The sequence below is a fragment of the Macaca thibetana genome, chromosome 18 (assembly GCF_024542745.1).
Source record: "Macaca thibetana thibetana isolate TM-01 chromosome 18, ASM2454274v1, whole genome shotgun sequence".
In the NCBI taxonomy this organism is placed as follows: Eukaryota; Metazoa; Chordata; class Mammalia; order Primates; family Cercopithecidae; genus Macaca; species Macaca thibetana.
This window is the reverse complement of record NC_065595.1, coordinates 25,274,740-25,290,196: the sequence shown is the minus strand read 5'-3', so window position 1 is coordinate 25,290,196 and position 15,457 is coordinate 25,274,740. Positions and strand designations below refer to the sequence as shown.

At 40.5% G+C, this 15,457-nt stretch overlaps 1 protein-coding gene across 4 annotated transcripts in view; it reads right to left on the bottom strand.

The window, feature by feature from the left end:
- Positions 1-15,457, bottom strand: part of CCDC68 (coiled-coil domain containing 68) — a 56,408-nt gene that overhangs the window by 14,363 nt on the left and 26,588 nt on the right. For all 4 annotated transcript variants that reach the window (XM_050767863.1, XM_050767865.1, XM_050767864.1 and 1 more), the window contains exons 8-10: positions 12,574-12,656; positions 3,090-3,195; positions 1,732-1,815 (exon numbers count right to left, since the gene is read on the bottom strand). In XM_050767863.1, coding sequence (XP_050623820.1) covers positions 1,732-1,815; positions 3,090-3,195; positions 12,574-12,656 — 273 coding nt within the window. The remainder of the gene's footprint in view (positions 1-1,731; positions 1,816-3,089; positions 3,196-12,573; positions 12,657-15,457) is intronic.

Genomic DNA, 15,457 nt, shown 5'->3' with positions numbered 1-15,457 from the left:
TCAAGGCATTTTTAGCTGCACAGAGCTGAGAGCAGTGTGTTAATCAGTCCCATACAGCCTGAAGAGGGCGAGAGTCTAAGGAGAGTGTGAGCTTCAGTGAGGTCTATCCTCAAAACCAAAAGAGAACAGTTGTCTGCTGGGAAGGTAGAAATGGAAAATGAGGCTACAAAAATTAACATGTAAAAAACTATTATTAGGATTATCTTCTGTTTGGGGAAAGCGGAAAGAACATGGTAGTGGAAGGAACAGTTCCAAAAGATGATAAGGCCTCCAGTGGGAAGTCAGAACATCTCCACAGTCCACAGGACTGGGCAACATTAACATTGGCAGGTGACAATTAGCAGAAAATCAAAATACTGAGGGATGGAGGAGAACAGGTCCCCAGCTCCAGGCAGTGGGTGATGAGCCATTTGACAGAGACAGAAGCAGAGACACGGCAAGAAACGGAGTGAGGTGGAAGTGCTGTGGGGTCTTCAGAGGAACTCCAACCTTGGCAGGGACTTCACTGCACTTCCTGCAAGGCAGCGGCATCGCCAGCCGAGGACGGCAGCTGAGTGCCAGCAAAGGGATTGATATGGTTTGGCTCTGTGTCCTCACCCAAATCTCACCTTGAATTGTAATAATCCTCACGTGTCAAGGGCAGGGCCAGGTGGAGATCATTGAATCACGGCAGCAGTTTCCCCCATACTGTTCTCATGATAGTGAGTGAGTTCTCACAAGATCTGATGATTTTATAAGCATCTGGCATTTCCCCTACTGACACTTCTCTTGCCTGCTGCTACGCAAGCCATGGCTTCCACCTTCCGCCATGCCATGATTGTGAAGACTCCCCAGCCATGTGGAACTGTGAGTCCACTAAACCTCTTTTTCCTTATAAGTTACCCAGTCTTGGGTATGTCTTTATTAGCAGCCTGAGAACAGACTAATACAGGGGTCCTGAGGAAAGGGGGAGTGAGTGGGAGGGAAGAAAAGCATTTCTCATCCCAGGACATTAGGATATATTGTGCTCAGTTTTAAAACACTGAAAAGCAAGACAATTATAACAGGCTTCTAGAAGCAGGTAATCCTGGAGGCAAAGCTGGGAGGCCAGGATGGATACGAATGAAGAAAGGAGGAAAGAGGACATCTCAAGCCAGGAAAGGATTATGTGTACTAACAAAGGCAGGAGACAGGAAGCCTGGCCATCTGACTAGAGTGAAATTTACACAAGAGTGTACTTGAGCAAGCCTCTGATTCGAGCCCATATCAAGAGAGGTTATCATCTGTCTCTCCATTACAGCGAATATTCTGGAAAATCTGAATGAACTTTTAATAATAATTTAATAATATTTATTTAATATTTAACATTAATAATGCTAATAATTTAATAACATAATACAATCTTTTAAACACTTCATAATTTAACAATCATTAAATTGTCCATCCTTTTTTCCATAGCGCTAATTTCTTATGCATAGAATATGCACAGACACACTCACAAAATGACACTTGGATACACACAGAGACACACGCACATACACTTAGACATAGACAAAGCACACACAATCACACAGACACTCACACGCCCGCTCCCAAACAGAAATACTAGTAGTGTTATACAGGCATACAATTGCATACTTTCATACATAGGCTCACTGATACTGATACCCTTGCACGCACAGATACACACACACACGCACACATGCACACTAACACCTTCACAACAAAATGTAAGATAGGTTCCCTCCTTACCTGGGCTTCAAGTATGTTAACCTTTTCTTTGAGATTTTCAATTCTTTTGTCTTGTTCTTTTAAATTATTTTTTAATCCTTCCATCTAATAATTAGAAAACACAATAGGAAAAACCTTGTCAGACCACAGGAAATAGTTACTTAAGTCAGAAATTGTATGGATTTCTGAAGTCAAAAGATGTTCATCAAATTTAAAAAAAATTAAATCCCACAGCATTAGCAGACTCAGCAGGCAACAGAAAGTAGCAGGCCAAATTGACACCTGGGGCTGAAAGCCCTCAGCTGGTGCCGTGATTCACTTTAATCTTTGGATAACCTGTTTAAACCAAGTTCAGCAGGAGTGCATCCTATGAAAGCAGCACTGGCCGCCCTTCTGCGTCTCAGCAACTTGATGTTCTCATCCTGCAGATGCAGCTGCTGGTGGACAGGATGCAAGGCCACTGCCTGGTGTGCAGAGGCTCCCTGCGGTAGAGATTTGTCAAGCAGCAGCATAATAAGGTGAACCTGCTTTGCCAAGAGGCAATGTGGAGTCAGGAGGTGGGGTGACGAGATTCAAAGCGGTGAACGAAGAGCGGGGACACATGGATTCTAAGACCAACTTTGGCACGACTAGCTGTCATTAAACTGCTCTATAAAAAGAGGGTGTGGGGTGTGCCCAAAGTCCCTCCTGGCTCTCAAATTCCACTACTCAATTATCTGGCCTTTTAGTGAGGTCATAGCCAAGCAAGCACAAATGCTGTATCTGTGTCAGGAAGGCTCTGGAGTTATTTGGGAGGACTTCTATTTGGTAGTAAAGTAATTGAATAGAAGTCTGATTTTAAATTTTAAAACAGACCCCCAAAACCAGATCAATGCATATCTTGAAGTAGATTTTAAATACACACTCCACCATCTAGCTGGCTGCTACCACAGTTGCCTCTACTTTGCCACCTGTCAGGCTGCTCCCAGAGAAGAAGGGCCAGGCTACACCGGTACCCTAAATCATCTCCTAAATAAATTATGAGGTTATATAAATAGATCATTTCATGCTCAAGGAAGGGCTGAATCTCCTGACCTGTGAAATTGTCTAAAGACCAGTGTACATTATTTGGCTCAGAATACTTTTAGAAAATCACCGAAACATCTAAAAAATAGTTACATATAATTTTCCAAGCTATCTTCATTGACAGTATTACAGGTGTTGGTGTTACAAACAAGAGAGGTCATTGGAAACAGAGCCATATTGCATGAGAAACAAAAAAGGATATGTCAGTAGGAAGAGAAATCTCATTGCTTCGAAAGTCCAGTCAAGCCACTCATATTTGGGCTCCACACCATAAACATATTGTTTACCAGATAAATACAGTTGATTAAACTGACCTTCTGGATGACACTGCGCAGGTTCTGATGTTGGGAGTGAATCACGAACTGCAGATGAGAGATCTGCTCCTGGAGAATGGAAATCTCCCTCTGAAGATCCTGGCAACTGGGAATACAAAGGAAAAAAGAGCAAGAGAAAATGATTGGTTCACACGTTCCATAGCTTGCCCTTACTGCTAGCCCTCCTCCACACCACACTACTACTGGGGATCAGGTAGGTAAGACCCCAGGGCTCCATTATGCCACACAGGACACACTGAAGATAAATAGCTATGAAGTGGGCTCTGATTTGTTTGGATTTGACTTGAATGAGAATATCAATTCATGTCAAAAGTTCCTTTCTGACCATCTGTGACTCTTCTAGCAGGTAGTGGAATCAAGTTGTATTCAGTATGATAAAGCACTTATATGCTAAATTGCCTTGTCTGAGCACCCACAGACTTGGCACCCATCAAACTTCACAGACAATTGCATGGCAATAGCAGAGTCAGAACATGGGAGCAGAAAGGGAGATTTTATCTATTAATATATTTATAAGAAACCAATTTCTAATGATTTGGGCTTAGCATATGTTGTAGATTGTCTGTGATTGTCTTTTTTTATTTTTTATTTTTTGGCTTCCTACTTTTGGTAATTCTACTATTGGTCCATAGGGAAAGGGAGAAAAAAAAGAGAAGAAAGGAAGAAATTAAATTCCAGCAAATATTTTTGAGTCCACATCAACCATTATGGGAAAAAAAAGTCAATTTTGAACTTAGATTATTTATACTTTCCCAAAGCTCCATTCAGGTAACTGGAATTGGTTATACTGTTTTGGCTATTTCTCTACTTGCTACTATTATTAGAGTTATGAAGCCACATACATTGTGACAACACTACCAAGCTTAGAAGCATTGTGACCTCAGAGAAGTCACTTGGCCTTTGCTCTTATCCAGTGTCATCCCAATTCTGTTTCCTTTTTTCATTTGTTGTTGTTGGTGGTGGTGGTGGTGGTTTGTTTTTTTTTCAGACAGAGTCTTACTCTGTCACCCAGGCTGGAGTGTAGTGAGGTGATCTTGGCTCACCACAACCACCACCTCTGGGCTCTAGCGATTCTCACAGCTGGGACTACAACCATGTGCGACCACACCTGGCTAATTTTTGTATTTTTAGTAGAGACAGAGTTTCACCATTTTGGCCAGGCTGGTCTTCAACTCCTGACCTCAGGTGATCCACCTGCCTCAGCCTCTACGTGTATCACAAAGATGGTGGAAATTCATAAGATACTATACAGCATGTTCTAATTAAAAAAAGGAGTTATCAGTTTCCATTTTGTTTCATATAATGGACTAAAACATTGTTTCAGAGAAATGCACATCTAAACCACTATGAGATACCATCTCATAGCAGTCATAATGGCTATTATTAAAAAGTAAAAAAATAACAGATGTTGGCCAGGATGCAGAGAAAAGAGAATGCTTTTACACGGTTCGTGGGAATGTAAATTAGTTCAGCCACTTTGGAAAGCAGTTTGGACATTTCTCAAAGGGGTAAAAACAGAACTACCAGTCAACCCAGCAATCCCATTACTGGGTATATACGCAAAGGAAACCCAATCATTCTACCAAAAAGATACGTATACTCGTATGTCCATCACAGCAGTATTCATGAGAGCAAAGACATATAAACAACCTAGGTGCCTATCAACAGTGGATTCAATACAGAAAATGTGTTACATATACACCCTGGAATACTTTGCAGCCATAAAAAAGAATGAAATTGTGTCTTTTGCAGCAACGTGGATGCAACTGAAGGTCATCATCCTAAGTGAATTAAGGCATAAAAAGAAAATCAAATACTGCACAATTCCACTTATAAGTGGGAGCTAAACACTGGGTAAACACAAACTTAAAGAAGGAAACAATAGATGCTGTGGACAACTAGAGGTGGAAAGAATGGAGGAGAAAGGGTTGAAAAACTACCTACTGAATACTATGCCTTGCTACCTAGGTGACAGATTTAACAGTAGCCCAAACCTCAGCATCAGGCAATATACCCATATAACAAATTTGCACATGTACCCCCGCAGGTAAAGTAAAAGTTGAAATTAAAACAAAAAAAGGAAGCTTTATTTTAATTGGTCCAATAGAGTCCTGGGAAGAAAAACAAAAGAAATTTACAATTTATAATTATAAAATAAATTATTGTAAACTTCCAGGACTCTTGAAAGAGACAGGAGGGGAAGATAGGAGGATGTTTGGGAGTACAGGCACAAGAAATCTACAGGGAACAGGATGCCTAGGACATTGGTGAGGGGAGGGAAGCAAATGAGGGGCCTGAGAGAAGGATGCAGAGAACAAAAAGAGAAGGTACAAAATGATGGGGGAACAAGAACATGCATCAAGTGTGCTACTCTGTTTTAGATGATAATCAGAAACATGTCTGATTATCATACCTACACAACTAAATCTCACTGCAAAAGTCCATTTCCCTCCTCTTAATTAATACTACAAGCAACTATCAAATTAAGAAAAGCCATAAAAGAAATGTAGACTGTCAACACAGGCTGAAGGAAGATCACTAGTTCAGCTGTGCCGATATTTTATCTGCTTTTTATAACACGATCACTTAAAGGACCCCGTACCTGGCAGAAAGCCTTATCTTGGTCTTTCTCTCTTGGAGAGGGGCAGTAGGGAATCCAAACAACGTAAATGAGCAAGAAGTCCCTTGTTTTCCTTTCCACGGTCCATGGCAGGAAGTGTTTGAAAAGAAATAAGCTGATGCCTGATTCAGATGAAAACGCTTTGTGCCCATGTAATTTGAACTGGCAATGGCAGCAATACTGAGCTCTCACAGTATTTCCAAAATTCAAGTTCAGAGAATGGCTGCATCAGCACCAGCCTGTATTCACATTAGATTTCAGTTGTCCCTAGATTTGAGGTTCAGAGGCTTCTTGAGGCACGGGAGACTGACGAAATTTCAGGACCCCAGCGGGTGAGGCTCCAAACCCTAAGGATGTTGCGGGGAGATGGACGAGCTTTCCAAGGAGAGACCAGACTTTGGATGTCTGCAAACATTCCTAACAGACAGTGAGAAGGATTACTGCCCACAGAGAATCTTCAGGGGCAGGATGTCTTCAGAAGTCCAGGGAGATTGGGAGCGTGCGAGGGGCAGGGCTGAGAAATCTGCAGATGTTGCTCAGAACCCTTGCAGGGTAGAATTGCTGCAAACATGCAGAGGATGGAGTAACTGAGGAGCCTCAGAAGAAAACCTCAGTTACTAGGAAAAGATGACTGGAGAATATAAAGATCAAAACAGGTCAGGCATGGTGGTTCACGTCTGTAACCCAAGCACTTTGGGAGGCCAAGGCGGGCAGATCACTTGAGGCCAGGAGTTCGAGACCAGCCTGGCCAACATGGCGAAACCCATCTCTATTAAAAATACAAAAATTATGCTGGGTGTGGTGACTCACACCTGTAATCCCAGCACTATGGGAGGCCAAGGTGGGTGGATCACTTGAGGTCAGGAGTTCGAGACCAGCCTGGCCAACATGGTGAGACCCTGTCACTACTAAAAATAGAAAAATTAGCTGGGCGTGGTGGCGTGCACCTGTAATCCCAGCTACTGGGGAGGCTGAGGTACAAGAATCGCTTGAACCCAGGAGGTGGATGCTGCAATGAGGTGAGATTGCGCCACTGCACTCCAGCCTGGGCGACAGAGCGAGACTCCGTCTAAAAAAATATAAAAAATCAAAACACAGAGGGCAAACAGAAATTGGGTCCATAGCTGGTGCTAAAATTCAAAATTGCTGCAGCAAGGATAGTGAAAGAAGAAAAGATAAAAATAACAGAAAGAGCAGCTATGACCCACTTAATGGTCAGACTCAGGACTTTCCTGGGAAGTAATGAGAAAGAGCTTAAGACACCTTGCAGAGGCAAGCTAGCTGTGAATATGCACGAAATATAAAAATACTGTAAGCTCTTAAAGGTGAGTATTTAAAATGGTTCTCTTTGTGTCCCATGACCTAGAACCTTGGAACCATTGGGAAAAAAAGATGGCTTGAGATACGGGGAACAGATGTTATTATTTTTCTATCAAAAATACTAAGCTCAGAAAACTTTCCCATGTACCCCTTGAAGATATTACCATAAAGTTCACTGTGGAAAAAAAACACCAAAAACTTGAAATTGGCCTCAAAGTAGAAGAAAAATATTTCTAGAAGCACTCTTGAAAACACAAGGCCTTGAGGCTTCACTTATTTCCATTAATACGCTAAAACAGTGACTAAAGGAAATTGCAGAAAATCTCTATTAGGATTGTCCAATAAGTATGAAGCCTAGTCATCCATTTAAGACCTTTAAATGTAAAAATATATCTAAGTAAGCTGCCACTTGATCCTCTTTTGAGCTTTGCTGTTTATCTTTCTGTTAAAGCACTTTTCTTTTCTTTTCTTTTTTTTTTTGAGACAAAGTCTCACTCTGTCGCCTAGCGGCACAATCTCGGCTCACTGCAACCTCTGCCTCCTGGGTATAAGTGATTCTCCTGACTCAGTCTCCTGAGTAGCTGGCATTACAGGCTCCCACCACCACGCCCAGCTAATTTTTGTATTTTTAGTGGAGACGAGATTTCACCATGTTGGCCAGACTGGTCTCGAACTCCTGACCTCAAGTGATCTGCCTGCCTCAGGCTCCCAAAGTGCTGGGATTACAGGCGTGAACCACTGCACCCAGCCCAGTCTTAATAAAGAGGTACACAAGCAAAACTGGAGGAAGAAAACATAAGGAAGGGTCAAGTCTAAAAAAAGGAGGCAAATGTCCGTATCCGGGATTCTTGCTCTGCTTTCTGATGTCTCAACATAATTTTTGACCATGTTTTCCTCTACAATGCAACTGAATAAAGATATAAAGCAAATGTGGAAATTAAAGCAGAACTGAAAAGCTTTGGCTTCTAAGAAAATGTAGAAGACATGCTTTTCCCCATTCTTTCCACTAAGTACAACTAAAAGCCCTGGATATTGTATATGAAAAAAAAAAACACAAGAAGACTCCGAACAGTGGAGAGAAGAAGGCAGACTGGCTCCAGAACCTGGGATCCAAGAAATGACACAATGGTGAATCTTCTGGGGTTTCTTTTTATCTCACACATCCCAGACTTGGAGCTGGCAAAAAACAGCAGCCTGGAATGCCAATGGGGGCAAGCAAAAAAAAAAAAAAAAAAAGCCCCAACAAAAGGAGAAGAGAATCTCTGCCCTACCCTTTTGAGGGAGGGAATTGAGGATTCTCTCTCAATTCATCACTGAAGGAGGGGGAAGAGACAACTATTTCTGGTTCACTTCCTGTTAGATTCCTTAGCATTCAAGAAGAGAAGTCAATCCTATCTTTAACTGCAGAAATGTGAAAAGAAATTACTTTGCCTCTAATTAGCAACATGGGAAGATCACAGAAGCCGCACCTGACAGGAAGCCCACCCTCAATTTCTGTACTCCCCAACGTCTCCCAAAGGGTTGGTGAAAAGAAAGTGAGTTCATGGAGAATTGTCTCTCCCTCCATTCCTCACGATACTCGAGAATCTATCTTTGGGTCAACTTATACCACAGAGGGTGGCATTACTGGATTTTCTCACAGTGCCCTCTGATCCTGTTATAGTGGCTTTTATTGGATTCTGTTGGCATCATGCTATTCTGTTTAGATGATGTTTTGAGGTAAGCCTTTGTGTTTATTACAAGGGGTAAGTTGAAAACATTATTCAGGGTTCTTTTTATGACCATACTCTGGCCTTATAGCTAGATTAGAAATAACTGAATGATTGCAAACACCTGATTGGTTTTAATCATGTGGAATTGTGACTCACAATACTAATCATCATTTCCTGTTTGGGTTGGCTGCTGGAAAATTTAAAACTGGGTCAGTGGTCTCCTGTGAGCAAGTTTGTAGCATCCATGGGCCTAATTTTGTAAACAAACTTTATGGTATACCTATTATTTTATCTCCCTGTCCTCATTATCTAATTTTTTTCTAATTTAAGCAATCATATTATATTTTGCATAGTTTTTATAAATAACCTTAGATTTTCTTAAAAACTTCACAAAGGGCATGAATAGCCTGAGCATGGCCATATTTACACAGCCCAAGAATATAACACATTTCAGTCTTTATAAAGTACATTTATTACCAGGGATTCATATAGTAAGATGTTTATGAGAATGAAAATTCCAGAAGAAACCAAAAGAGCTAGGTGCTGAGACAAAGAAAGTAAAAGTAGCAATGAAAGCCATGTTGCAGGCTCCAAGAGGCTACTTCTGGGTACACTATAGATTTCAGAGGCATTGGAAATATGAATAGCCCTACATAGAAATCCCACAGGATAGAGAAGATAGTGAGATTAGTGGCATCCTAGAGCTTCTTTGAAGCTATAAAAGAATCTTACTACCATCTGTGGGGACTCATATTGCCTTCTATTTAGGATCCAGTGTTTCTCTGGACTTCCATGAGTGTGAATATCACTGACTATGGGCCCCCCGTGGAATAGAGAATAACTAGGGACCACAACCACAAGAACAGAAGAGGTCAGATTCCCATTCCCAGGCCAGACTAAGGGAAAGAATCAACTTGGATGTAGGTGTAGTCCTGTTTGCATTTCAACAAAATTCATGAATGTGTCTATTTTCCATAAAATTCTTCTTTATTATTATTTTCGTTGGTGGTACCAAAGGCGTGCCTTGAGAGAACACTCCCACCCCAAATTACCACAGATAAATGTACAATTTAGGTAGCAACCATATGCTTTGACATGCAACCTCATCTTCAAGGTCTTTTCTCCTCTAAGGAGTTTCCATTCCTAAGCGGCATCTATGTAAATATGGAAGGGCCAACACTGTTTATTTTTACAATCCCTATTAGTCTGTTCTCATGCTGCTATGAAAACATACCCAAGACTCGGTAATTTATAAAGGAAAGAGGTTTAGTTGATTCACAGTTCTGCGGGGCTGGGGAGGCCTCAGGAAACTTACAGTCATGTTGGAAGGAGATGTAAACATGTCCTTCTTCCCATGGCGGGCCAAAACCATGCAGCAAGAAATGCCAAGCAAAAAGAGGAAAAGCCCCTTATAAAGCCATCAGAACTTGTGATAACTCACAAGAACAGCAGCATTGGGCTAACCGCCCCCATGATTCAATTACCTCCCACCAGGTTTCTCCCATGACACATAGGGATTATGGGAACTACAATTCAAGATTCTCATCTTTTTGGGTAGGGACACAGCCAAACCGTATCAATCCCAAATATGTTTCCCCAAAAGATAACTCTTAAAAAGGCCTGCATATTTGTTTGTGATGTGGCAGGGCAGAGGGAAAAGTTGGAAAATGGTCTTTTGCTAATCGTTACTCAGAGGAATGAAGAACCCAGTTTGAGAGATCTTCAGAGGTTTCCAGAAATAAAAGAAAGATGGTCAAAATCTTTTACAGTAAAATGAGCACATGCTTTGCTATGTATGAGAATGTAGGAGCGAAAACTCCCAGCTCTATAACTTCTGAGAGATTGAGCAATCTTGCACAACTCAATTAGAATTTCAGCTCTTTCCTGGAAAGGTGAATGCAAGGATTAAAATAAAGAAGGTACCTGAGGTTATTCTGAAAACTGCAAAGCATTTTACCTATGTCAATTACCAGTAATGGTAATAGAAATATGGAGTCAACCTTATTTTTAAGAAGACAAATCTTTTTAACTTCTCTGTCTTCTTTTTATGACCCTATCTATCTAATCTTAACCTAACAGAAACCTTCTTTTTTGTGGTAGCTTAATCAAGTCTCTATTACTTCAACCAAAAGAGTCTGATTCCTACTGATTTCATTTTCTTGTCACTTCACAAACTGAATGCCTCTACATAAAGCTCAGACAAAGTAATAAGTAATCACAAATATGTGTGATACCCAAAATCTATAAAAATTGCATAAGCCTGGATGTTGAAAAACCTTTCTAGAAACACCAAACATCCACTTTCCCCAAGAAATTTCTAAAACTTCCTTAGGAGCTTTTAAAGAATTCTTTATAATAACTGTTTATATAGAAGTGAAAGAATAGATCAGGTTGGTTTTTAAAAGAGCTACATTGTTGGCTCAAAGACGGACAATAGCCCTATCACCAATTTTTTAAAAACACATTTTTTAAAGGAAAAAAAAATCAAACTTGGACGGCCTGAACTTTTAATGGAAGACACGTACAAATCAGTAGTTCTGCTACAAGGAAAAGCTCTGCCTATTTAAGAAAAATATTAACTGAAGATTTACTTAGATTGAAGTTATGAATATCCATATGTAATTCCAAGACCTAAGGATACTTTCTGCAGTATTTCCTTCAATCTCTACAGAAATGTGCAGTGTTATAAAACTATCTTAGAAGTCCCCTGTTTTGGGCTACATGTTTGTCACAGGGAAGAAGCTAGGAAAATTAATAACTTATTGGAATCTTGTATGTTTCAAATGTGTGTGTGTGTGTGTAATTGCCAGGATCAGTCCATTTCTGGGCTTTGGCATATGTGGTCCAAAATGCAGGAATACAAGCCAGGCAGAAGGTACAACAGATGAGGACAGGTGGGAAAAAAGATAAAAAAGGAAAGGAAGCAGCACGGAGCCTGTAGGGGGGAAATCGAAAGACTGAGAAAGAGGGATGTCTGAGTACATATCATTGAATAAATGACATATCATTGAATTCTGTCCATAACAGTGCCTAATATCCTAGCAAACAATAGTTCTAGGATGACAAACTAAGATCTTGAAATTGATTTGACTTTGAACAATGTAATTATATCAGAACATACAATGATTGTGTTGGACTAGAATTTTTAAAAAATAAAGAAAAATCTCAGAAAATATCTTATTATATGATTTATTACACGATAATACAGATACTTTTTCTAATAGCAGCTGAGTAGCACAGCGATTATGGCGATATCCACAAACCCACCCCCAGCATACTAAGGACTGTGACTGCTTGTAAACTGTGAGTATTTATAAGTCCAAAGAACTATGGATATTGTCCCTAGTATTTCCTTCACCCTACAGAATTAAGGAGTATCAGGAAACTATCTTAGAATTCCGCTTGTGGGCTGGCCAGTGCAATGTTAGCTGTAAAAGAAACTCATTAACTAAGACAGAAGCATCAGAGAATAAAGACCTCTCAAGCGTCCTCCTTAGCATAAACGGTAAACCAGGAGGTGCCAGGCTTACTCACTCATTCACTCTTCAGAAAGACTAACCTTCCCGTGGGGTTCCCTGCACCCCCAATGGACTCTGCCCCCTGTTCCCAACTGCTCCGTGATTCCTCTGAGTTTGAGGAAGGGGAGGCACATAACTACATGACTGTTAATCCCAGGAATTCAACCTTCCTCCTGCACTGTCAGTCATCCTATTTCTTTGGGGGACAAAAGACCTTCTGTTCCCTGGCTGGCATACCAGTGGACAGGAAAGAAATCAGGAACTGCTTTTACTTAACAGGTAGCTTCGCAAACCTTTTTCCACATGTAGCACTGGATTTGAGTTGCAGTAGCTTGTTTTCCAAAGACAGTTTTCTTTCTAGTAGTGTTCTCTTTTCCTAGGAGAAAATGAGATACAAATGTTGCTGAACTACATGTGTATGTTTGGTAAGGCCTTCCTCTTGTCATACTAGAACTATGGCTTGAGCTAAAGAGTTAATTTCCCATGTGCTGTTACTCTTATCTTCAAGGAAACCTAGCTGAGTATTCTCCTGTGTGCTTTACACATAGTTCAACTATAGGCCAAAAATAATTATCTTCACTCTCTCACCTGCCTGGAGGACTTCTTTTGCTCATCTTCCAAGGCATTGCCCATAGCCTGTTCAGTTCAACCTCTGCCACTCACCTCTCCCCATCCTACCACACATAAACAGCCAGCTCATCCCTTGCTAGACCCTGGCTCTCCCACCCTTACATCTGCTTCCCCTGCATTAGATTGAGTTGTTGGTATCCAAGGACACTAGATACCTCTAGGTACTACGTGTCATCTGTCAGAAGGTAGTAAAACAATAAACATATTTTTGATGAAGGATCAAGGCCACAAAGGATACAAATGCTTTCCAATTAGGATACAGGAGAAACTCAGATTGCAATTTTATGATGTTGGGAAAGAATATGTTTTAAAAAGATGCCTTAATTTGATTATTAAGCCAAAGCCTTTCCATTCAAAAGGAAAACAGAAAAGACCATGAAAAACGAAGCTGAGATGACTGTGTTCATTTTATATTTGATGGCACTCAGCTGAAAAAAGGAATTTGGTGCTTTGGCCTGACGGTTTAGGTTGCCAAGTTGGAAAGAATCAAGGGAGATTGAAAAGAGGCAGGAATTGGTATTGGCAACTTGGATGGAATTGACTGGAAGACGTGTGCTGAAACTATCTATAATGCTGTTTAAAATTACTTCCTGCTGCAGCATCTCAGTGAGTAGTACAAAACAAGGCAGTGCTGTCTAGCAGAAACATCACAAAGATTGTATGTAGGGACTTAACCTGGTTTCTAAATTTTGGCCAAGGTTTTCAACTCTCGGGCCTTACCAATGTTAAGAAAAATTAACCCAAACTTGGAAATAAAAACAATATACAGCACGCAGTTTTAATGTCATATTGGGTCATCATTTAATTATCTGACCCAAGATTTATTTAATTCTCTCAGAGAATTTTCCTCTGTTCGCTTTTATTATTTATTATTTGATTAGAGCCCTGGGTCTGTGAAGTTGCATGTAAATTTGTAGATTTCTGTCTGGTAGAAGACATAATCCCAAAGGTTATGGTTTAATTGCCTTAAAGAATATTAACTGTTTTTTTAAATTTAATCTAGTAATCCTATACTATTTTCAATTTTTCTCCAAAATGCCTATAAATGACTAGTTTCTGAAAATATTTTATTTAAACCAGCTTTCTCATCTTACTGTTTCACTCATTAATTAATGAGTTACAACATTTGACATGTATTCATTCTATATTCATTTGACTCATATTTGTATCTTCTAAGCATTCCTAAAATGGGGATAATATTACCTATATTGAAATGTTGGGATGATAGAGATAATATATGTAAAAGAGATACAGGCTTCCTGGCACATATTTGGATCTCAATATATAATAATTGGAAGGCACTGGTTACTTCATATCTTATGTGTTCTGTATGCTTTTTCAAATTTTTCTTATAGTATTCTTGCCACATAAAAATAGCCCTGGAGTTGCCCTAGCTGTGTTCAAATTATTTCTGAGGGATCACAGATCTCTTCCTTCCTTCCTTCCTTCCTTCCTTCCTTCCTTCCTTCCTTTCTTCTTTCTTTCTTTCTTTCATTCTTTCTTTCTTTCTCTCTCTCTCTCCGCCCCCCCTTTCTTTTTTTTTTTTTTTTTTTTTCAGAGTTTTGCTCTTGTTGCCCAGGCTGGAGTGCAGTGGTGCGATCCTGGCTCACTGCAACCTCTGCCTCCCAGGTCCAAGCAATTCTCCTGCCTCAGCCTCCCGAGTAGCTGGGATTAAAGACATGCGCCACCACGTCTGGCTAATTTTGTATTTTTAGTAGAGACGGGGTTTCTCCATGTTGGTCAGTCTAGTCTCGAACTCCCGACCTCAGGTGATCCACCCGCCTTGGCCTGCCAAAGTGCTGGGATTACAGGCACGAGCCACTGCGCCCGGCCCACAGATACATCTTACAAGCGTATGATGAGACTTGGATTGTCAAAAAACACACCACAGATAATGTATTTTGAATTTGTAGGGTGAGGGAAAATGGTGCCTAACAAATGTTTAATAGTCTTACTCTTGATTAATGGATTTTCATAAACAGGGGTCAAGGGAACCAGACAACCAGACAAGTAAATGCTCTCCCTTGGCCAGGCTCTGCCATCTAGCTTGGGTTCTTTTTGCCTCCTCTTTGACAACACAGAAAATCTCACCATACCAGATAGCACTTTTCAGGCAATGTCTTCAGGAAAGGGAAAGGGAGTTCATAGCACCACACAGTGGGCAACCCACTATTCCCAGAGCCATACCTCCAGACAGCTCCAGGTTTCCCTCACCAGGCTGATCGGAGAAGGCACCAATTTCAATCATGGCCAAATGCTAACATCTAAATGTTTTGAAACCAACTCTATCATTTTTGTCCAGCATGAGAGAAGACGGGGGCATAATGGAAAGGGTTGTGATGTAGAAAGTGGAGGACTGTGGAACAGTTTCAGGTTCATGCTGTCCTCATTTATAAAATGATCATGAGGAACTAGGTGGTCTCAAAAGTGCCTTTGAGCTCTAAAATTGCAATGGAGCTAAATCAATGACACTAGAAAATAAATATGATGTAACAGAATTGCACTGCTAGCAAATGGAACATATGCCATATTAAAATGCTCTTACTG